The 24,906-nt window shown below is 35.1% G+C and overlaps 1 protein-coding gene across 2 annotated transcripts in view; it reads right to left on the bottom strand.

Moving 5' to 3' along the window:
• Positions 1–21,912, bottom strand: part of LOC125670062 (eukaryotic peptide chain release factor GTP-binding subunit ERF3A-like) — a 28,437-nt gene extending 6,525 nt beyond the window's left edge. Inside the window, exons 1-11 of one of the 2 annotated variants that reach the window (XM_048904996.2) lie at positions 21,580–21,912; positions 13,954–14,040; positions 8,483–8,626; positions 7,782–7,815; positions 6,467–6,544; positions 5,947–6,127; positions 5,610–5,764; positions 3,472–3,618; positions 2,789–2,882; positions 2,309–2,389; positions 725–826 (exon numbers count right to left, since the gene is read on the bottom strand). In XM_048904996.2, coding sequence (XP_048760953.1) covers positions 725–826; positions 2,309–2,389; positions 2,789–2,882; positions 3,472–3,618; positions 5,610–5,764; positions 5,947–6,127; positions 6,467–6,544; positions 7,782–7,815; positions 8,483–8,626; positions 13,954–14,040; positions 21,580–21,766 — 1,290 coding nt within the window. In that variant the 5' untranslated portion in view covers positions 21,767–21,912. The remainder of the gene's footprint in view (positions 1–724; positions 827–2,308; positions 2,390–2,788; positions 2,883–3,471; positions 3,619–5,609; positions 5,765–5,946; positions 6,128–6,466; positions 6,545–7,781; positions 7,816–8,482; positions 8,627–13,953; positions 14,041–21,579) is intronic. The other variant, XM_048904997.2, reaches the window with a different exon arrangement.
• Positions 21,913–24,906: the final 2,994 nt, after the last annotated feature.

Genomic DNA, 24,906 nt, shown 5'->3' on the forward strand with positions numbered 1-24,906 from the left:
AGCGTGTTATCAACAAAATGGCTCAATATTAGGGCTGTCATGGTTCAGGCATTTCTCAGTTCGGTTCAGGAAATAAAACTTTGGTGTTCGGTTTTTTCGGTTCGGTTTCATTTTGTGTGATGAAATTAAATAACTTAATGAATTCAAGAATAATGAGGACCCTAAGTTATTTTTTTCTGTATATCTTTAACACAAATGTTGCCAATCACTCCCACACTCTCGATTTCTTCGCCATGTTTCGTCTGTCAGTCTATCTTCGATATTACGTTAAATTTCATTGGTCAAACTATCAGTGATATAAATAAGAAACCAATCATAGCACGCGTAGCAATCAAAATGTGATATTTTAAAACATAAAAAACGAACTGAAATCCAGAAATTACAAACCGAACCGCAAGTGTTTGAGCTGAGGTTAACCGATTTTTCGGTTAACCGTGACAGCACTACTCAATATCAACAATTGTAATGTCCACAACAACTAAAATACATGTACAAGCTATTTTCTTTCTTGATATAAACAAAAGGCATACTATTCACAAATTTTATCATATTGAATGTAGGAGGAATAGGCATGTTCTTCATATGCATCTGATGGAGAGAGTTTGCATGATCTGGGAAAATAAGCTGTACATCATAGCACAGAACTGAAAACTAATTACAGACAGGGTCTTTCCAGCCTAAATTCTCTTCATCTCCAGCTTAGACTGGTTCTATCTAATGTTACCTCTTCTTCCACTCCTGTAACTTTAAGTTTGAGATTCTCGCCCGGATTTGCTGTTTCTACTTCAATTTCATCCGAGAAAATCTGCATGATTTTGACAGTAGCCTGTGGGATAAAAAGACAGAATTAAATGAAAGATCAAATCCCAAACTCCCACAAAAGATCAACGCGAGCACTGGAAACAGTACATGATAATCCCTATGCGGGTGTTTTTCTTTAGCCATGAGTTGTAGAACTTTACTTAAATTCCTAAATATATGTGAAGAATTTAATTGCGCATAATTAAGCAAGTAGCACCACACGCTGAATAAAATTTGATAGTCATTTTATTCTTATAATGCTGAAATACATGTTGAAACTGTTGATCGATGGACCACACACGAATTCATGATCATGATTTGACATCCATGAGGCATTTCACGATATTAAGTATTCATGTAAAATAAGGAAATCTTTGGTAATTAAGGTAGTATCAGCCATCATCAAGCTGCGATATACTTTCTTTTACATCCTAAGAATAAAAGATTCTACCTTAAAACTGTGACCGGAGGTAGATAGACAAACCAAGAGCTCTGTGTAAAATACTTCCAAAAAATTGACAAGAATTCAACAACCTGTAATTTTTTCAAACATCTCAAAAAGTTAGAAAATACTGTTGACATCTTTGATTTTGTGTCGGATTAAATTTAGACCTCATGTTCACTACATACACAATGAAATTTTTTCCCAACGAAATAAAATAGATCTACAGTACTTGTGAATCAAAATCCATGCAATATGCATATCTTCAATTTCTTTACAATGGTCTCACATGTAGCTAGAAAACTGTGAGGAGTTTAAAGTATCTCCTCAAAACCAACTAAGGTCAAAAACTTGTTTTTCCCCCTTCAAATATTGAAGAAACTCTTGCCACATGCACATCTTCAATACCCATACAAACACAATGTAAAATAAGGTCCTCACTTGAAAACTGTGGGAGGAGTTAGCTAGACAAAGTAGGTACATACCCTCCATATAACATTAATTTTCAAATAAAGTGGCAAAACTCCTGCAAGAGAAGTCAAAATGGATCAAAATTCCACCATGATTTAGAGTGAACCACAAAGAAGCTACACAGCAAGTTTTAGCTTAATATTTGATAAAGAAATAAAAATAGAAACAGAACACACCAAAAAAAACCCCAGACAGATGTACAGACATTGCTATACCATAATATGCCCGATCTAAACAGGGACATATAAAAATGTAATTTAGATGCAGCATCTACATGTAAATAAATGTCATCTTAAGCATAGTTTGTCATGGAGACAAAATGTAGGTCTAAATTAGAGAGACTACCCACTAATCTACACAATTTGTATTCCACTCCTGATAAAGGCGAGAACAGATCTTATCATCTAAACACTGTCCTTAACAAGAGTCACTGAAGCGCGAGATGGTGGGCAGAGTCACCGAAGTGCGTAATGATGGGCAGATGCAGCATCGTAAGTAACAGACAGAAGAATATAGCACTTCCAGTACTCCTCTCCCAACCTTGTAGTAAGGAGCATAAACAAACACATAGTTCACTTCTACAGCACTTCTTACTCTGTTTGGCATAAGCACGAATGTCTGGTTCCGTAATATGCACCCCGACTCCAACTTCCCCAGCAGCATAATACCCATGTCCTAGAAAACAAAAGTGAGTAGCATTTCAGCACTTACTGTAGATTATTAAATTTTGTGAAAGCTCAATAATAGTGGATGCCATGGTTACTCCTATCCCCCGAAATTTCAAACCAAGCAACAAGATACAAAAAATATTTTATGTCTCAATGTATAGAAACCATATTCACACAATAAAATCTCTCTCCCCCCCCCCCCCCCCCCCCCCCCCCCCCCCCAATAACACAGTAAAATCTCAACAATCCACAAAACTTAAGCCTTATGAACTTTAAAAGATTCCACTTTAATCAAAAGTAAGCAGCATATCACTTGCTTGATTCTTTCCATTTTATCCTTAAAATTATTTTCAAACTTGTATTTTGAAGCATTGCCAAGCCAGACATTTCTCGTTGAAGCTATTACCTTGTATCTATCTACTATAGGCATACGGACAGGTAAATCCATGGATCTGTTGAACGAGGGCATTGTGTCGAGGTAGGTAATCAATGATGGTCCTCTGCAAGAATAGAACTACTCTCTGTAAAAATCCTGTCATACACATTTCAAGCTAAGTAAAATAAATTCTATATATACTGTATGTGTAGCTGCCAAATCTGTATTCAATTTTCACAATCAGTTACCAATAGAGTAATGTATTAAAAAATTGTTTATGTCCATACAGAGTGTATAAAATTCCACAACCATTCAAAACTTTAAATTCTGGGCTTTGCTTTGCAATCTCACGTGATCTTGATACTGATGTATGCTGATGGAGAATTTGTGTCAAACCCAAGTCTTCCACATAGCACTCATGAGCCAGTGGGATTGTCAGAATAAACACTATCAAAGTTCAGTCAGAATAAACACTACCAAAGTTCAGGGCCTACCATGATCTAATCGAAGTAATACATTTATTGCCTAATGGTCCTAAACTTACCTGTACCATGATCTTACCAGTGACACAGACTTACTGCCTAATGGTCCTAAACTTACCTGTACCATGATCTTACCAGTGACACAGACTTACTGCCTAATGGTTCTGAACTTACCTGTAACATGATCTTACCGGTGTCATAAGACATACTACCTAATGGTCCTGAACTTACCTGTACCATGGACACATAGATTCCTCAGGTATATCTTTCAGGAATGCCCCATTTAACCCGGAGACAGGTATGAAAAAAATCTCTGTTTTTGGATTGAAGCCACATTTTTTAAGGTATGGCAGCAACTTCTCCTTGCATTCTGTGTATCTGAAGGAACATGTGTATTGATTAGATCAACATTGGTCATATCAAATGTTAAATATAATCTGTATATCTGTAGGAATGTGTGCATTGATTAGATCAACATTGGTAATATGAAATGTTAGATATAATCTGTTTTTGTTAAAAACAAATGTTTCTCCAGCTTCCTAAATTGAAAGTGTTCTAAATTACAACCCCCTCCTCTTAGTGCAAGATGATGTTCTGAACTCATATCCAGAATAGAGTAATCTGTTCCTTGATTTTATTCAATTTGACATTCATAGTACAGATACATCATATCTGAGCATTAATGCTGACAACATGATGCATTGTAATGGACATACAGTTCTTTTCTGAACATCTATGTCACAGCTTGTGTGAATTAGGCCAATATAGTTTGTCTGGAATTGCTGCCCACCTCATTAAAATTATCCCTGCTGGGAAAATTTTATTGACAAAATTATTTATATATATATATTTTGTTTCATTGGTAAAAAAAAAGTTTATAATTTTGTTGTATCGACAAATTACTCATCTTTCAAATATCGGGTTTGACATCCAGTCGGATAAATAAAACGCTTTTTCTTGCAATCTGTAATAAGGCATTTAGAAGATTGTCGTTGACAAGCAGTAGCGACCAAAATGTCAGAGCGAAGTATAAAGCATCCCACTAATGAGCCAAACATTCCTTTGTCTGTTTTTATACACATATATGAGGTGAAAATCAGCAATATAATTTACAGTTTAGTCTTCAAAGTACTTTGAAAGAGATCGCGAGTGAATTGAAAAACTCTGATATGTCAGATGACATGGGCAATATCGGCCAAAGTTACATGGATCTGACGTGTTTGAATTTGAATTGCACTATGCACATAGAGTTTGCATACTATTGCTGACACTGCTAAATACATAAAAGATTTATGCTTTTACTGTGCATCAGCTGATGCCAGTTCCAAAGGACCAAAATTTATTACAGAAAATCTGTGGGGTTCTCCCAGTCCGTGCTGATTGTTTTGTCAAAAAGGGCCAGATATTTTTAAAGAGAAATCTTCTAAAATAGACTGAAGAAATTATTGATAGGAACTGTCACCTTTGTCAGAGTTTTGAAGTAATTTTTTGGGGCTTGATTGTTTCCGAATTAAACAGACAAAATATCTGAAAAACAAATCTGTTTACTGTTTTATGTTGTGATTTTTATCATTAATTCTAAATCCCTCCCTCCCTCCTGGGTCTGAAATCTCCCAAGTGGCAATTCCAAACAAACATTTTTTTAAGGATGGCCTAATGACAGGATTTTGACCTCTCGTAACTAGACTTTGGAATGGCACAAATTTGAGCTCTATTTCAGAAATGTCTTTCATCTCAGCAGCCATATCTCAGAAATACTTAATGATTCAAATCTAACAAATACAATATCTTTGGCATCAACACAACATAAAATGTTTACATATCTAATACAGTAAAATATGTTAATGACGAACATGCTTTTAACACATAAACACTTCTGGTTAAGTAAGATTTTTCCCCTACGCAAGGAAAATACCAAAAATTTTATTGGATGAAAGGTAAAGATAACAAACAGTGAGAAATCTCATAACTTATAAGGAATATAAGATAGAGTGTTGGGCAAACACGGACCCATGGACACACCAGAGGTGGGATCAGGTGCCTAGGAGGAGCAAGCATCCCCTGTCGACCAGTCACACCTGCTGTGAGCCCTATGTCTTCATCAGGTAAACGGAGTGATCTGTAGTCAAAATAAGTGTACCAAGAACGACCTAACAATCGATATGAAATACGTCAGACAGCATTTGACCCAATGAAAGGTTGCATTGGATAAGATGAACTGTTTTTCTTCGACCCTGAAGGTTCATTACAACTGTTTTACTGTAAATGGTTTGAAGGTAAATTTTTCCATGTGCCTATAATTTTTCTAAGACATGAAAGTAAATGCAAATATAGCTTTAAATAAAACTGACTTATGCAGGCATTCTCACCTTTCTTCTGACCACAGCACAGTGGGGTCATCCATTTTGTTGATGACAACAATCAAGTGTTTGACTCCAGCAGTTTTCACTAACATAGCATGCTCTCTGGTCTGTCCCCCTCTTTCAAAACCTGTCTCAAACTCTCCTTTTCGAGCGGATATAACCTGTGATAACAACACTGATATGACACATTCCTACACTATCAGTGTCTGTTAAAACGGTGCGACACCATAAGAAGATTGGTGTGAAAGATGTGCATGATTACAAACTTTCTGACATATACACCTTTGATATACCTAGACATCGATCTCTGAACTACAACACTACATGCTCTGTGTCTACCTACCAGGACGGCTAAATCAGCTTGTGATGCGCCACCTATCATGTTAGGTACAAAGCTTTTGTGTCCCGGGGCATCCAGGATTGTGAAATGCCTATTTTCTGTTTCAAAGAATGCTCTGCCAACTTCCACTGTTTTGCCTTTCTCTCTCTCCTCCAAGTTTGTGTCTAATGCCCATGACAAATACCTGTAAATAACCCGTTCATTTATCACATACACAGGTTTAACTTCTACATGTAAATGCGTTATTCAACATGGAATCATATTTGTGGTACAAATTTTTGTAGCGTGTGAAAATGACAAGTGTATGCTCAAAGGGAATTGATTTCAATTAGTCAGTTACAAGATTGTGGGTCCAAATGCTCCCCCAACCCGTTTAATGTTCTGATTGTTTGCTTCTCATCAGATGTGTGAGCTTTATCGTATTTAATATCCAATGATAAACATCTTGCCACACTCTTTATATAGCTGGAATTTTTCTCTCTCTCTCCCCCCCCCCCCCCCCCCCCCCCAGAAGTTTACCTACCATGTTTCTCTGTTTTTCTCCTTGGCCTCCCTTTCATATTTTTCTAGTGTCCTTTTGTCAACCATACCTGTCAGATACCTGAAATGCAGAATTAAACAGATTTTGTGAACCACAATTACCCAAGTTACAAGCACAGCCAATGGTAGTGAAAAACAATTACCTAAATTATCGTACAGCCAATGGTCTAAACCATTGTACAGCCAATGGTAGTGATACACAATGACCTTTAAACTATTGTACAGCCAATGGCAGTGATAGCCGAATACCCGAGCTATAGAGCAACTTATGGTAGTGATATTCTATTACATGAATCATTGGAAAGACCTGATTATAGCCCTCTCACCACCAATTTCAAAGTTATAAACAAATTCCAAGTGTTAGAAAACTTCCTCAATTCTAAGGTTACAGATTTATCAAACACCATGGTTCTTTTACAGAGGTCTAATAAGGCCAATTCAATTTAATTAGTAGATTATCATCCAGGGTCACCAAAAAGTATAGGGCGGGTGGGAGGATTTTATTTTTAATTCTTATTTTTGAGAAAAATATTTATGACAGACGAGTTTTTGTCAACAGAAGTGCTTCATTTAATGCCAGATGGATATCAATCTATGCTTATTTCACAGACGAATTCCAGGTTAAGCTTAATTTAAAACACAGAAAGATACCAAACTTCTTCAAGACTGCAAGAAACCATATTCTTCATGTGACTTTTCCAATCTCTACCCAGAGTTGTCGTTCCTTGCTCGTATAAGGAACGATAACTCTGGGTAAAGATTGATGGCTTTTCATGTTCCTATACCGGAAATGTAAACAACAAGTGTAAATACCGGAGTTGGACATGAAAATTTTCCGGAAATCTCAAGTTTCGCAAAATAATTTTTTTTGGGACGGGCCGAATTTTGAGGGGCGGGCGGGGATGATAATCAATTAAGTTGAATTGGCCTAACAAGGATCACACTCCCTAAATATCAGTTTCCTCACAAATCAAAACTTATGCCCATTTTTAAAATTATATGCCTGAGGAAGATAGGACAAAGACTATACAGGTGACTCTCGATGGCTCCAACTTTGATCTCTCGAAGTTCTCGGTCTCTCGAAGTGAAATCATGGTCCTGATTTTCCTCTCTATATAATAAAGCCAATTTACTATCGATCCCTTGAACATTTGATCTCTCAAAGTTTTATCAAGGTCCCTTGAATTTCAAGTTATTGAGAGTCACCTGTAAGTCCTCATACATTTTATTACAGTGGGTAATAAAAGCAATATTTCAGATTAATACATGAAGCAACCACAACCTGCAGGAATACTCACATGATGTGTCCCCCAATAGTGGACTTTCCCGCATCTACAAAAGATAAAATACAACCACTGGTTATCATATTCAATGAGGACTAATTTTCGTAAATTTCAAGGGTACCACTAAATCCATTGCAAAAATAGATCTATTTAAAACTGTAAAATCCTGGTTATCCACAGAAAAAAAACTGGCATCAAATATTGAAATAATTCCTTTGTATTGTTTTATTGATTGATTGTATCTTGCGTAACGTCTCGATCAAGAATTTTTCACATGCGGGGCGAACACTCTAACCTATCAGCCTCCTCGGCAGTTTGTATTGTTTGAACTGTACATACAGCAAAACATGGTTACAACATGCTTAATATAATGAATTCATGCTTACAGTGACGTGATTTTTATTCCCTGTAGACTTTTAACATATTATAATCTTACTGAATACGACAAATTACATAAAATTTACAATGAATCCCCAGTTTCATCCCCAGTACTTTGCTATAAACTTTTTTTTTTTTTTTACTGTACTGCAATATGAAATTTATTTAAGTTTGTGTATATACCATCTTCTTATGGTCCCTTGGATTAACAGGTTTTTGAGAGCCATTAACATACCACTCACATTGTGATGAGATCCACTGAGAGTGGAAGCCTGTATCAAAATTTTAGTGTAATGGTCTCATGATTACGGGACTGTTTTATTACTCTGGATACGCACCAACATGACCTATGAAGACTACATTGACATGTTCTTTCTTAGACCCAGAATCATCCGAGACATTGACAGGGGCGGTCTCCTCTTCTTCATCCAGTTCCATTTCATTGTCCTGCACGGCTTCATCCTCCCACTTCTCCAACTCTTCTGTAATTTTAAATACATATCTAGAAATGCTTGTCATGTAAAATGGGATCAGTAATTGATACCAGTGGTCTCTATAAATTTATATGCACTAAATTTCAGGAATTATGGTGTTATCATGATTGTGGGATACTGTCAATTATATTTCATTCGTGAGAACATCATTTACATGTAATTTTGCGAAACTAGCCATTCATGAAAATTACATTTTTGTGAATACTAGAGAAATAAATTAACGATTCACAAAAGTTATGTCTTGTGAATAAATACACCATTGCATCCACACAAAAATAAGGTCTCGCGAAATGGACATGATTTACGGTATAATGATGCTGATCAAATGACATTGTCATCCATGTTGAACAAGAGTCTCATGGGTCACACTACTCACCCAAGTAATAATTATTACAAGAATGATTACTCCAGTATTACAGCAACCAATGATCTTGGAACTTTATAAATGACCATCTGGTCATAAGCTACCACTGTGCTAGTATAAGCAGCTTTCAAATGTCTCTCCATTACAAAGTTATAGTTTGGACAAAATATTTCTTACCATTGACCTGGAGAAATATGACCATCTAATGTCTCTCTGTTACAAATCTACACCCCAGAAGAAAATAGTGGGAGGGAGGGACCGACAGACATGGTAATTCCTGTTCAAACTTGATTTAACTGTCGAAGATAAAATTATATGGGTCGATCATTGTTCAAAATTAGCATCGGTCCGTCGGCCCTGCACCGACGTACCTATCGAAGGACTCGCGAATAATATGACTAAATGGGTCCTTATAATTTTGGGCCAACGAGGTTGCCGGGAATAAAACTTTAAAACGTGCGTTGGTTTATGCATTTAGATTACCTACTTTATATTTATCCAGCATTTTGATTGGATTTGTTGAAATAAATGAACCAATGAGCATCTTTAAAAGAAATTACGTATGAGATTAGTAAAACTAGTTAATTGTATCATGATAGAATCAATCGTGCTTTTCATACATATATATCTAAACAGTATTTTAAATTAAAATCTAATTAATTTTAAACAATTCATGACCATTTAAAACTCTGTTGTGTCACTTATAATGTTTGACTGCTTCATACTGTAAATGCTTGTGAGTTGTGACAGACACACTTCATGAAATGAACTTATTTTACCCAATCTGGTACAGAAAACAATGGCGTTTTTAAAAATAAAAATAAAAATGTGATGGGTAATTTGGGGCCTAAATTGCCTTGGAAGGACTCATGTAGACCCTTTTGCTGTGGGTCCTTTGGTCCTATTGGAAATAATTTTGAATTTCAAACACTGGGGTCGATCATGTATAAGTTTCAACGACAAAGCTCAACATAACATGCTCAAATAGCCCAGGTATACAATTTTTTTTTTTTTTTTTTAAAATGAATAGTTGATGCCAGAACATTATTCACCATATCATAAATCAACTTCTGACTTCCTTGAAACTCCGCTAAAAAGAGGTAAGCTAAAATTTGGAAGGCCATCTTTTGATTTGCAAATATGGAACACTGTGCGATATGCACATAAATTATTCTGGTGGTACAAGAAGAGCATCACCTGCATACTGTAAGTACATAACTCCAGCATTCTGTCTTTCTCAACATTTGTTTTTCACTGTTTTAATTAATATTCATTCTAAAATCAATTAATGTGAGAAATTGTCCTTTTGTTTTAAAGTTTTTTACTTTGCATGTTTTTTAAAATGTTATTTCATTAAATGATCAAAATAAAGAGTTAATTCTCCACCTCTTCTTCTTTGAAGGGGGGCATAAATATCAAAGTCTTACCTCCTTTGCTTTTAAAGATATAGTTTTTGAAAAGTAGGTCAAAGGTCATTAGGTCAAGTCTTAGTACCAAATAAAGGCCTGGTCATGAGGAATCTATATATATATGTGAAATATCCAAATAGTTATTCAGACTTCCGATCCCAATTACAAAATTTTACTGGATGCCCAATTTTTTTCCACTCGCAAAAATGCGACTTAGATATAATCTCTAGTCGCAAAGTCGATTTTCTGATCGCAAATGCGACCGTTTTACTCACAACTTGGAGCACTGATATGTGAAATATCCAAGCCCTTTCCCCCTTGGTTCAAAAGATATAACCAAGGTCAAAGTATTTCCCTTCATGTGTGATGCTGCCTTGACCATCACAAGGGTCACAACATCAGCTCTGAGGACATTTGTCCCAACGAGCTAAAAATACCCGTGTCAATAGTAATTAAGACCTGTGAAATCTGTCATTTAATTGCTTGGTGTGCAGAAATGCCAGATATCCATTATCCATGGCCTATCTTTTGTGTATTGATTTTTACAATTTGTACACATGCATATGGAATGTATTTTGTAGTAAATTATTAAACATCTGCAACCTAGCAACACCACAGTATATTCTTCAGAAGACAAGGCCATGCACCGATTCAGAGGCAGATACAAAGACAGGATACAAAGACAGACTTGAGAGGGATGACAAAAAATTACCTATAAACATGATAAAAATTCCATAAGAAGGACATCATTAATTTATAACATGCAATACAACAATACCCAGAGTCATTACAAGATATTGAATAGTTGAACTGTCTTTTGTGAATGTTAACTCTAACCTCAAACATCTTTTTGACTAACCAATCTTTTTAATTTCATCAGCAAACAAATGATTCATAAAATCAGAACCATTCTATTAGTACAGAAATGATTCATATAAGCAGAACCGTTCTACGACAGTACTGAACCAGAACCATCGCATTAGTACCGAAATGTAAAACCAGAACTGTAGGGGTGAAACGATGCATCGTGACGTGGCCGAATCGCGATATAGAGGTCTCGATTCCATGTTCGATTTATTCCGGGTCTGTTTCAGTTCCATACGGTTCTAGAATCATAGCATACATTGTTTTTGATAACATGGTTTCTGATTGGCCAATGGAATTGAAAATTGCCCAATCAACGTACGAGTAAACTTTGCTGTACCAAAATGGACACAGTCGAGTTGAAAAATGCACCCCCAATGTATAAATCCTGGGTATGGTAAGAGTTCGGCTTTAGGACAAGTGATAAGAGTGTTGCTTTATGTTAAATGCTTTTATATTATGTAGAATTTATTTGCAGAGAGCAATAAATACAATAAACATAAAAAATCTAAGCATAATAAAGAATTTGGAACATGCTATTGCATCGAATCAAAAATCATCGAATCGAGACTAAAGTATCAAAAATTGAATCGAATCAAGAAGGTACTGTATCATTTCACCCCTACAGAACTGTTCTATAATAGTACTGAACCAGAATCATCGCATTAGTACCGCAATGTAAAACCAGAATTGTTCTACAAGAGTACTGAACCAGAACCATCGCATTAGTACCACAATGTAAAACCAGAACTGTTCTACAATAGTACTGAACCAGAACCATTGCATTTACAGTACTGCAGCAATTTTTTTCCTTATATAACGGGTACCAATACATGGTACCATTCCCAATGCCAAAAACCATTGATTTTTCCCAATTTTGAGACTAAAAATTCCCAATTGACTTGCCGAAAAATAGATCGCTGACATCGTAATTTACTAAGTCTGAAACTTTGTACAAGTTAACTAAAATGTCCACTTCCGGTACTAAATCGAAAGTACAGATCATGGCAGTGCGCGTGTTTTGTAGAACTACGACGATTTTAAAACGAGCCTATGACGATTCCTTATGTCTCACAAGAGCAAATATTAGCGTAAAAGAGTTTGTAAAGAGATGACTACTTCTTGTTCTTTTTTCTTTTCTTTTAGTTGAAATCAATTGCCGATACATTGGTAGAAAATTCCCAATTTGTTCGATTTTGACGCTATTTTTCCCAATTGAATGGGTACCGGTACCAGTTTGCAGAAAAAAATTGCTGTACCGAAATGTAAAACCAGAACTGTTCTATAATAGTACTGAACCAGAACCATCGCATTAGTACCGAAATGTAAAACCAGAACTGTTCTATAACAGTACTGAACCAGAACCATCGCATTAGTACCGAAATGTAAAACCAGAACTGTTCTATAATAGTACATAAATATAAAACAAGAACCATCCTACATTAGTATAGAACTAGAGATTGTTTTTATGAAAAACAAATTTATGTCTCCCCAGCTTCCCAAATTGGAAGTGATCCAAATGAAACTTCCTCCCCTTAATGTACTGCATGGTATGGAGGAGAAAGCATAAGATGGAACAGAGACACTATGAACTCCGATAAGCTACATAGGAGAAGTCTCCACAAACTATTTTACACCCTCAACCCCTCAGATTGACGAAAATTTTAAGGACAACAATTGAATCCTCCTGTCCCTGCAATATGCAAATCTGCAAATGACACTGAAGTATCGTACAAAATTTCAAGTCTATCGGATAAGCCATATCGCCGGAGAAGCGTTTACCAGCTATTTTAACATCCTCCACCCCTCTTTGATCCACTATAACTTTTAGGCTCCTGTCCCACCAATATGCACATCTACAAATGGCAATGAAGCATTGTACAAAGTTTCAAGTCTATCTGATAAGCCATATAGGTGGAGAAGTGTTCACAAGCTATTTTACATCCTCCACCTCTCTTAGATCCACTATAACTTTTAGGAAAATAATTGGATCCTCCTGTCCCACCAATATGCACATCTACAAATGGCAATGAAGCATTGTACACAGTTTGAAGTCTATCCGATAAGCCATATAGGAGGAGAAGCATTCACAAGATTTTGCAATGGACAGACAGTACACAAAAACAATGTCTCCCTCTGAAAGAAGGGAGACATTAGTGATGGGCTATCAGTTTAAAATCATAATCAATAATCGTTTTGTAATCAGGAGTAGAAAACTGATCAATTTTCGATTAATATTGTTTTCTAAATTTAAAATATTTTTCATTCAATAATATTTGCACCACCATTAGTTCGAAATATCTTACGTTTTCCTGACTTTCTTTTTATTTTGATATTTACTGTGCCAGGAAAACTTCAGAACTGGCACCATTACGTAAACTGGAAATTTGGAGCTGAAGGCGACATTCTCAAGTCGATTTTAAATACTTGTGAGCCGAATTCAATATTAAACTCATAACTAATCAATAAAACGATGCTTCTTGTACTTACTAATATCTATTAAAAGAAAATATCACTCCAAAATTCGATAACAGAAGCACACATTTGTAGTCAACCGATTTATCACTATCATTTGAGTAAACAAGTCACGTGACTCAAAACAAAGCTCAACAGTTTATTAAAATGTTTTCAAGAGACTGCTTATGTGATAAAAGAAGCCATAAAATCATTATACTGACCCATTTCTGTTTCAGCAGTTTGTGACTTTTCTTCTTGTGGTGGTGGTTCATCACTGTTGGGTGTCTCTTCTGCAGGAGGAACTGCAGCTAAAAGTGTAAGCAAAAAATCAGCTACCAGGGTTTTATCCAGCTTCTAAATGTTACTACCCTTTTAACATTTAATGGAAATTTTAAAAAATGCCATCATGGACTTCCAGGGTAGGGGACGGTGCCTGGGGTCATCTTCAGATTACAATATCTTGAAACAGGCATATTAATTGATTGATTACAGTGATTGGGATAAGCAAATTGCTAAGTGTGACAATGACACGTTACCAGCTAGAGTCAATGTGACATTTCTAAAATGAATGCGCCATATTGAAATTTTTATGCAACATTTTAAAATGATGAATCTGAGAGATCAGTAAATTATGATCTAAACACTACTGACAGACAGTATTGCCATAGGTAACTTTATATAGTTTTATTATTTGTGTTAAATTTACGTTTTGCTAAATTCAGGATTCTCATCGTGATTGTCTGTTTTGACGTGTCCGCGTCATCGTTTCCTTCTGCTCCTACAGTGTCTACTGCCAGTATTGACTTATCATTCAGGTGAAAATTAAAGTCAGTTTGCCCTTCGTCATGCTTAAGAATTTTTATTATGTGGCATCTCCTGTCCATGTGCATTAAAATTGCAATTTAACAGTATTAACCAATCAGATAACTTTTTACTATTTGATAGACACTGGCCAGTCTGGGAAATCTAAGTCATACTTGCGCTTAAAAGAACGTAAAGTTGTACTATTACTAAAGCATTAACAGCGATGAAGATTTTTTAAACACTTAATCGATATAGATTAAGTGGGGGATTAGCTCAAAAGTTGAAAAATTCGTAGATCTACGAAGTCAGTGGGGAAAAGCTTAAATTAGATATAAAATGGATGATATGCGCCACAACGGCGCAGTGTTTCAATATTCTGTGCGCCATTTTTTGATTTAATGCAACTATGGTGCAGGGAGCGTGCTTATCCCAATCACTGTGATTACTGATTCTTATCCACATTGTAAAACCTTGGATGATTACAGAAAATTGCTTAGCATATATAAAATTGATTTTAGCATTAAAATTTATCACAATTTTGTTTAGTTTGTACAACTGGGCCCGGTTTTTCGAAAGCTGGTTAACTTTAACACCGTGTTAACTCTGTGTTAACTTCTGTGTTAAAGTTAACCATGTGATTAACTGTTTTTCAAAATGCGAGTTTGCGTTAACACGGTGTTAACGGTGTGTTAACTTTAATACACCTCCAGTACCTGTGTTAAGTCTGAACACAGTAGTTAAAAATGGCCGCCGACTTCATTTTCTGTCCGCCTCAGACCAAAAATCATGAAAATCTGAAAGGTTTAGACATTCTGAGGTGTGTATTGATGCTGAACTCTGACGGTGTGTTGTTTATGTTGTCATAAATTGATATTTTCGTCAAATCTGATGAAATTTACCCAAGAGACACAGCTAATGGAAAAAACTAGTACAGTTGGATGATGGTGTTACACTTTTCTGTCAGTGGCAATATCTTGCACGCATCTATAGATACTTTTGGCAGAAACTTTCAATAAGGGGGGGGGGGGGGGGGGGGTGTCAATAAAACTCGTATTATATTCACTTATATGAAATCCTGTAACAGGACCCATGCTTAAGATTATAATTTTACCTAATTTTGGCTTCCAAATGTCAAAGTGTATGTAGGCCCTTAGTTCATGATGATAATCTCCATTGAAACACCTACTTTAAAAACACTATCGTCTGCACTGGCCTTGACCTTTTGAAAATCCCTTGTATCATTTACAACTGATTCAAATGAAGATTTGCATACATGAAACGTACATACATGTATTTTCTTTTTGAAGGCTATCTAATATGAACAGTATTCAAGTCAGGCTAATACAGAATAGTTGTTAACACAAACTTAGGAAGAAGAGTTTTTCATTGTTGATATTCCAGATTAATCTCCCTTAGTAGAAATGGAGTGGTGGATCAAGTGTTATATTTAAAATAAAAAGAATATTAAAATAAATAAATGCATAATAAGAACATTGATATAAAATGCTATAGATATGTATATGAACATACTATCATAAGGTAAATTTATTTATCATTTTCTTCATGAATATCTTTAACTGTTTTGGGGAAAATAAGACTTTTAAAGAGTATTAAAAAAAAAGAAGTTAGATTTTCTTAGAAATTTAGAATTTTTTATAGGCTAGCATCGTCGTTAAACCCCTCCCATAAATGTTGTCCAATTATGAATCAAACAATATAGAAAACCACATGTTTTATTTCCTAGTCCAAAACATGTAGCACCTCACCCCCTTATTTCTGACAACATACGTTTACTGTTATTTTTACATGCAAAGTCTGACACCCCCCTTCCCCGCTTTTTCATATCATAGCACTAGTGATTGGTAGTTGAAATGTAAGCTTGAACTGATAAGCTTTTACTGATAAAGGATGAAACCGACCCCCTCCACCATCACGCAACTTAGGATTTTAGGTTCGGCTCGTACAGAACAACTCATTTTAGGGGGGGGGGGGGGGTGTATAAATTATTTTGTTTTGACTTGTCAAGTATTTTCAGACAATTGTGAAGTCAAATTGTTCGACTCCCTATAAACCCCCACTTTGATAAACTATGCAATGAGCCTGCTTTCTACAGCATAAGCGCCGTTTTTCTCAACTAGGCTTCTAAAGGCCTAGTATATATCATTATATCCAATACCTCTATGATTATTCAAATTGAATAGACTAATAAATGCATTTATACAAGTATAAGTGCATGGCTCACAGTCACTGTCATGTATTTTGAAACAAAACAATACATGAACATTTCATCAGCTATCTCCCACAAACAAGACTTTTATTTACTCCTGCATTCTTATTGTTTACATAGGAAGTACATGTGCATTATGGGTAATCAAATGATTAGCAAGTGGTTAACTCGGTAAACACAGTGTTAACTAATCAATGTGTCAAATTGATTTCGAAAAACAGAATTTAACCATGGTGTTAGCTAATCACTTGGTTAGGAGTTAACACTGCGTTAAACTTAACCACTGTGTTAAAGTTAACCAGCTTTCGAAAAACCGGGCCCTGAAGGGAAATTTTTATCCATGAAAGGGAAAATATTCATTTGTTGTCAAAAGGGAAGGGTACCTTTTACTGGTAGCAAAAATAATCTAAATTAATCACTGAGCACCAACACAGCCTTCTTTCCAAGTAAGAAATCTCTGTATCAACACAAGATTTAAATTTACTTTATAATCAATCCCGGAGCCCTTATTATGGGCACACAGAGCTGTCACTGGGGCCAGATTCCTTCAGATTGGGAAAGTTATGAGAAATTTTGGTTCAAATTGGGAATTTTTAATTCACATACACAATCACCCAAGTTTTTCAAATCTGTTGCACTTATAAATAGTAGTTTTTTTTATGGTAAAGACCAAGATAGACTTTCAGTCTACGAGAAAGTCTATAATTTTTACAGGGCAAATGGCCTGGTGAAAAACAAGGGTTTTTTAAGGTCTTGATTTCTAGGACCTTTCCATTTGTGAATATTAATGACATTTGAAAAAAAAAAAATCCATACAAAGAAGTAGGAAGAAAACCAGAGTGCATTAAAGTATGATTGGGCTCCTTCTGGCTTTCAATTTGGTCAAAGCTGACCTCATTCAAATAACCAGAGGCCAAAAAATTACTAGGTTTATTCAACAATTTTGAAGCAAAAATTGTAATATGTGGGCCTGTGGAGAAGATTTTTGAACAAAAAGGCTACCATGCTTTGATTTGTTTTCATTGTTTGCCATGTTTGGGAATTTAAAAGTAAACATTAGGAAATATACCTGCTTTTTAGCATTGGGAATGGGGCCTTATTTCGGCCCCCTACGTACCCTTAAAAAATCCCTGAAAACCAACGGTCTGGTGACTTTCTCAAAGACTGGACTCTCACTTAGTTACATTCATTCTGAAACAACCCCCCACCCCCACCCCCACCCCCTCTCCTTAGGTCAAAGTAAATCAAAATGAAGTGTCTAGAAAAATCTGTATATTGACATTAGGTGATTATTTGAAGAAAGAAATACAACTTACTTGCATTGTCTCGAAAGTAGGAATTTCTAGACTATGAATTGGGACCCCCCCCCCCCCTTACTTTTTAAATTGAGAAGGGTCCTTTTATCTGACCCAGGAGACTGACGGCCCTTGTCTACACTTATATGTCCAGCTAGGCAGCTACACATTAAAGTAGATTAGTAAAACTAATACATTCATTAAATAAACTGTACATATACTGAAATTTGTTCTTCTGAAAAAGATTTTAAATGTAATCAAGATTCAAGCATAGAAACTGTGGAACTCTACAGTATGGGGTTCATTCTGGCCCTGTATGTGTACTTTTATTTGCGTATATAAAATTTGGCATGTAGCCCAAGCTGATGAACATTTTGACAATTATAATAATTTAACGCTTGCTCTATGTTTGATAATGAATATATATATTTTCATCTTCACAAGTCAAGGGTTATTGATTCGTTACCTCGCACTAACCCTTGACATCAGTCGCTATTTAAAAGTTGGGCTCGAGAAGAAGCATATGATTGGTTTGCAGCCTGAAGCTGCAAACCAATCAGACAACGGCTTTTATATCGGTCGAAAACAAAACTAAACAGTAAACACGCATGGCGAAGGCATTATGGTGTAAAATTTGTGGCCAATTAGTACAAGACAGATACCGTCGATTGATTTTCGGGAGTTCGTTTTGCTTGAAGAAACAATTAGACGAGGATTTGGGGTATGATCCGAATGAAAATGATGGATTGTCGAAGTACGTTTGTCGACTATGTTTTAACAAATTAAACAAATTGTCCAAAATAATGCGAACAACTTCGTAAGATAGCGATTTACCACTGCCGGTTTTAGTCCCAATAAAAACATCTTTTCCTTCTCTGATACATGATATCAAAAGCTTTTGGTTTTCAGTCAAATGATCGATTTGATGTTTTTCACATATCTTTTCGTCAACGGACGCCAATTTTTACTTTCTGTTTATTCCCTTACCAAACTTTCATCTGAAACAAGAAATTCCATTGGCTGATTAATTTTAGCGTATTGCGTCACCCTTCTTCTCGAGCCCAACTTTTAAATAGCGACTGATGTCAAGGGTTAGTGCGAGGTAACGAATCAATAACCCTTGACTTGTGAAGATGATATATTTTTTATATTTTTGATAGCGCAACTTCTATTTAGCACTCTTGTTTCATAACCAAAGTTGCTCAAATTTCAATCCTGCTATTAAAAATAAGTACATAATACAATATTACCAGCATTTAGGTTGATTTGTATCATTTGAGCTTAAGGGCTTATTTATTCACATTTCAGACCTTGATTATTGGCCCCCTCCTCTGTTCTGAAAGGCCATAATTTGTATAAGAAATATATCCAAGCCAAATTTGGTTGAAAGCAAAATATGCCAAACCACATACCTTGACAAAGAAAAATTATGCAAAGTTACCAGTTTGAGACAGACATCACACACACAACAGATATTGATTGGAAAGACTTTATACATCGATGACTATGTGAGCTAACATTAAGTTTTGTAATTGCCTGTAATAATAGAATACACTCATGTTCAAAGACAGCAAAGAAATTCTAAAACAAGGTGTATTACTTTACATCATGCTGGTATAATTCAGAGAAAGGACTATTTCACAGCTTTTGTAGATTTCCAAATATTAAACTATTTAAAGCAATATTAGCTGTCATTTTAGTGTCGGAAAATTTATTAACTATTTCAATGACAGAAAAAAAATATTAAGGTTTATAAACTTTCATTATCAATATTTAAGTTAGAAGACCTATTCAGAGGCTCTGAATGAAGCAAAATTACATTAGTGCCTTCTCACACAAAAATTCTATATAATGCTATATATTCAATAGAACCAAAATCTTTATTTTGATAAAATCTTTAAACTTAGTTTTAATTTAATCGATGATTATAGTTAATTGTTTGATGTTTTCCGCCACACTCAACAATTTTTCAGTTATCTGGTGGCGCCCAGTTTTTATTGGTGGAAGAGAGAACTCAGATACAATGTACCTGGGAAGAGACCACCGACCTTCTGAAAGTAAACTGGGAAACGAACCCGCGCCGACCAGAGGTGAGAGGCCGTGTGATTTTGAGCGCGATGCTCTTAGCACTCGGCCATGGAGGTCCCCTAAGAATATAGTTAAAGTAAAGTTACATAAAATCTAATAGTACAGTTTTAAAACAAAATAAAATTTTCAGATTTAGAGCTATTATAGCATTTCTATCACTGGCTAAAAAAAAAATAGCTATGATGTGACCCTAAATGAAATATTGTTCCTTGTGTAACTAACTACACGATTGTTGTGATGTGACCCTGAATGAAATGTCGTTCCTGGTGTGGCTAACTTCATGATTGTTCAATGGGATGTGACCCTGATAATGTTGTTCTTTGTGTGGCTAACTACATGATTGTTGTGATGTGACCCTAAATGAAATGTTGTTCCTGGTGTGGCTAACTTCATGATTGTTGCGATCATGTGATGTGACCCTGAATGAAATGCTGTTCTTTGTGTGGCTAACTACAAGATTGTTGTGATGTGACCCTGAATGAAATGTTGTTCCTGGTGTGGCTAACTACATGATTGTTGTGATGTGACCCTGAATGAAATGTTGTTCCTGGTGTGGCTAACTACATGATTGTTATGATGTGACCCTGAATGAAATGTTGTTCCTGGTGTGGCTAACTACATGATTGTTATGATGTGACCCTGAATGAAATGTTGTTCCTGGTGTGGCTAACTTCATGATTGTTGTGATGTGACCATGAATGAAATGTTCCTGGTGTGGCTAACTACATGATTGTTGTGATGTGACCCTGATTGAAATGTTGTTCCTTATGTGGCTAACTGTGTGATTGTATATGAATGTCTATCAGCCAATGCTGTCCTTGGTTCTAAAATATTTGCACAATAATTCCAGCTTTTCTATTGTGAGAATTTGTATCAACATAGATGACATTTGTTCCATTTTCAGATTGAAGTATTCCTATTGTTTGTGAAATGTTTATTCCAAAAGCAAAATTGGAGAAATTAAAGATATGACATGGACATTTAAAAAGTACAAATAAACAACATACCACCTAGATTAACAGAGGATTTACTAACAATGTAAAAAATTGTATGTTTTCATTGTTTGTAGAATTAGGATTATGAGGCAACAAACCTGCAGAGACAATCTAATATAATATAAGATGGTTTTGACATATGGAGGAGAGGCCATTACAGAGTTAAACATGAAATTTTCCTTTTCACCGTTTCATTATAGCAATCAAATTTTCATCTAAAATTTTTCACACATTCAATTTCACCATACTGTCAACTCTTCACACACACCCTCTCTCTCTAATGATGTGTGATATCTCATCCAAGCAAAATCTCATTGAGATCACACCCTTTCCAATCCACTTTTAAAGCAAACAAATTCGACCAGAAGCTGTCCAGGCTTGACTCTCACTTACAAGTACACATGAACTCGTATCACAGTCTTCTTCTATTATACCTACCAGATTCATTACCTGGAACACTTTTTTGAAAAGAAGGCACAAATTCTGCTGCATAAACGTTTTGCCCCGGCACAAATGCTGGGGCATTTACGTTGAGATTTGACAACTGTGATGCAACATCGCTGGTTTCTTGGGCGTCGTCTTGATCCCAAGAATCTGGGGCTAGGCTTTCGCCGTTTTCGGTCATGGTGTATATGTGATTTTATTCTTTTTTAAATCACAAATTCACTTCAAAATAATCCTTATTGCGACACTGTCTACCGCGTGGATATCCTTCATTCGTGACGTCACTTCTGTCAGACCATGCGCATTCATCAATGCGACATGGTCATGAAAACGCTTAAAGGGCAAATAACTCCTATTTTAGTTTCATGAAAAAATTGTTCTTGCTATTCCCCCCCCCCCCCCCCCCCCCCTCTTTCTTCCCCCGTTTTCATTTTTCTTAATTTACAAAAAACAAAACAAACAAGAAATAAATAAAGTTAAAAATTAAAATAATGAAAATAGAAATTATTCAATTCAATTCAATTCTTTATTGGCACTAAAGCACATTATATAAGAATGTGTTGTTAGCCATACATAGATACACATATATATTGATACATTACAAAATATCAAACTGTTGAAAACTTATTTCTAACATTAAAACAGTCTCTGATGTATAGACAGGTTTGCGGAAAATAATATAGTCCCATATAACGTGAAGTTTTTAAAAGGATATTATTAAAATAATAATTCAAAAAAATATATAGTTTAACAAATAAAGAAAAAATTCTATGGATTATTTCCAATGAGAATGATATGTTGCTTATCGAGCTAGGCAAATTTTAATCAATATTTTTAAAACAAGAAATAGTGCATTATATAACCTTCAAAACAACCGAACAAATATTATAATTATATTAGTCACATGCATATGTCTTATAAGCATTTATTAGATAATCCCCAATTGCTATAATCTTCTGTACTGATTTTCTTCTTTTCTATGTCGTTCTTCACGTGTATGCCCTCAAGGGCCCCAAATTGGTTTCAAGAAATCTACTATCTATCTATCGTTTTGAAATATGTACTTTTCCATCGATATTTGTAAATACAATGAAGAAATTATAATTGCATGCATATAATTCTAGTTTCATATCAACAATGCATCATAAAACTGCGCGTATTGTTAATTCTTCTTTTAAATAAAGTAAACTTTATTTTTAAAAAGTATAGTCACGGGGGAGGGGGATTTTGAATTGGGCCCACAAATCAAAAAATCATGTAATTTGTTCAAGATTATATTTTACAGTGAAATTTGATTTGGATGAAAAGTGTAGGATGTGTACAGCAATATTTTGAAACTGAAGCAATCATCACGCTAATCCACTAAGCTATACTCGGCGAGTAATTCAACATTAGATCGACTCAGAAAAGAAAAACCGAATCTTTGTCGTTTTCGATTTAACTTGTGGGCCCGATTGAATTTTCAATAAAAAGAGAAGAGATTGTTGTTGATGTACCAGGTCCTTTAATCCTTCGAATTTACAAACTTACTAACTTAGAACAATTTGAAATTTCAAACTACCAAAAATTACAAACCAATAATTTACTGATAAGTGCTTTTTCTGGGCACTTGGTAGTAAATGCTAGATTGCAACAGTTGTCATATTGTGTCATGTTATATATATATTAATATATATATAGTTTATATTTACTGGGTTGTGCATTTGATTTTTTTTCCTTCATGTTTTTGTCCATCATCTATATAGTGCTATTGAATCTTTAGAAACGCATACTAGTACTAACCGATAGCTTCTAGATTAAACGTTAAAAAAGGGGGTGGGGGGTAATTAGTACTTGATTAATACAATTCCATAGTATATACATTGTAACACGCTTGAACCAAATCGAGTTTTTCAAAATTGAAAAATTTGAAAGTGTATACATGTGATTTATACGAAACAAAATTACCCTGAAACACTCTAGTAAAGATTCAGAAAGCTTGCACTGAGTGTTCATCCAGCAATTTTTTTGTGTGAGTAAATTTTGTTCATTGGCATTTATTTGGTTATGATTTTACAAACCCTTACATTCCAACCTACCCAGTGATTATGGAGCATTTATAAATAAAGAATGAGTAAAGGAGGACAAGATAGTAAGAAAAAAAGGTGTAACACAACTCTGGCTGCATGATCCTTAAAAGTTAGACCAAGGTTTAAAGCTATAGAACAGCTATATAATGGCAGTCTTTGCATGTAATTTACTAAATTGTGTATACTTGACAATATTTATACATATAGCATCATAAATTTATAAAATTGCATTCTATTATATCTAAGTTGCTCTAATAACTTCCATTAAAAAAAAATTCAACATAGTTGTTTCTTTTAAAGCTAAGCGTTTTGTTCTGACATCTACAAGTCAAATATATATATATATATATATATATATATATATATGTGTGTGTGTGTGTGTGTGTGTGTGTGTGTGTGTGTGTGTGTGTGTGTGTGTGTGTGTAATATATATAATATTTAATATATTTAAGGTGGTAACTAATAAGGTTTATATATATAATATTAGATATATTTAAGGTGGTAATTGATAAGGTTTCTCTGCACATTCAATAATCCATTCAACAATTGATTTTTGATCACCTCACCAAACCCCAAACTTTATACATGTTATAGGGATCGCTGACCATTTCAATTTGAATAATCTTTTATCAGAAAGGGCGGATCCAGAGCATTTTCAAAGAGGGGGGTGGGTCTACCAAAATTTGTAACACCCCCCCCCCTCACCCAGGGGAGGCCCCAAAATGGCAAAAATGATCTTTTTGTTAGAAATGTTCAACCAAAGGAGAACTGAGGTGGTTACCTACATATGCTTTGTTGTCCGATCCTTTTGAGTGGATCAATAAAATATGTTGTGTGGGTTTTTTTAATACCCTCTCTAGATTCGCCATTGATGTGAATCAATGAGTCCAACGAAAACGCAGGTGCGCGCCCCAGTAGCAAATGATAAGGTTCCAAATGTAATTTCGTATTTCAATTTGATAAATTATAAGTTAGCCCTATAAAATAGTAGTTTAATCAACTCAGTCAAAATGGATTACTACAGTAAATCATAAATGCACTTTGAATATATTGAAAGGACCTCCTCATTAACTGTGACATATGGCCCCGATGATTTAGTAAAATATCAAAGTTTGAATTATGCAATTTACAGTGCCCCTAGATGTTCATGAATACAGGCCTAAACTTATAGAGGTTTGGCATTTTATTTCTCTGAAAAGTTCGTTACCATTACCATTTTGAAATCGCGTTTGTATGTTTTCTCTATTGATAT

The sequence above is a fragment of the Ostrea edulis genome, chromosome 4 (assembly GCF_947568905.1).
Source record: "Ostrea edulis chromosome 4, xbOstEdul1.1, whole genome shotgun sequence".
NCBI classification, from domain to species: domain Eukaryota; kingdom Metazoa; phylum Mollusca; class Bivalvia; order Ostreida; family Ostreidae; genus Ostrea; species Ostrea edulis.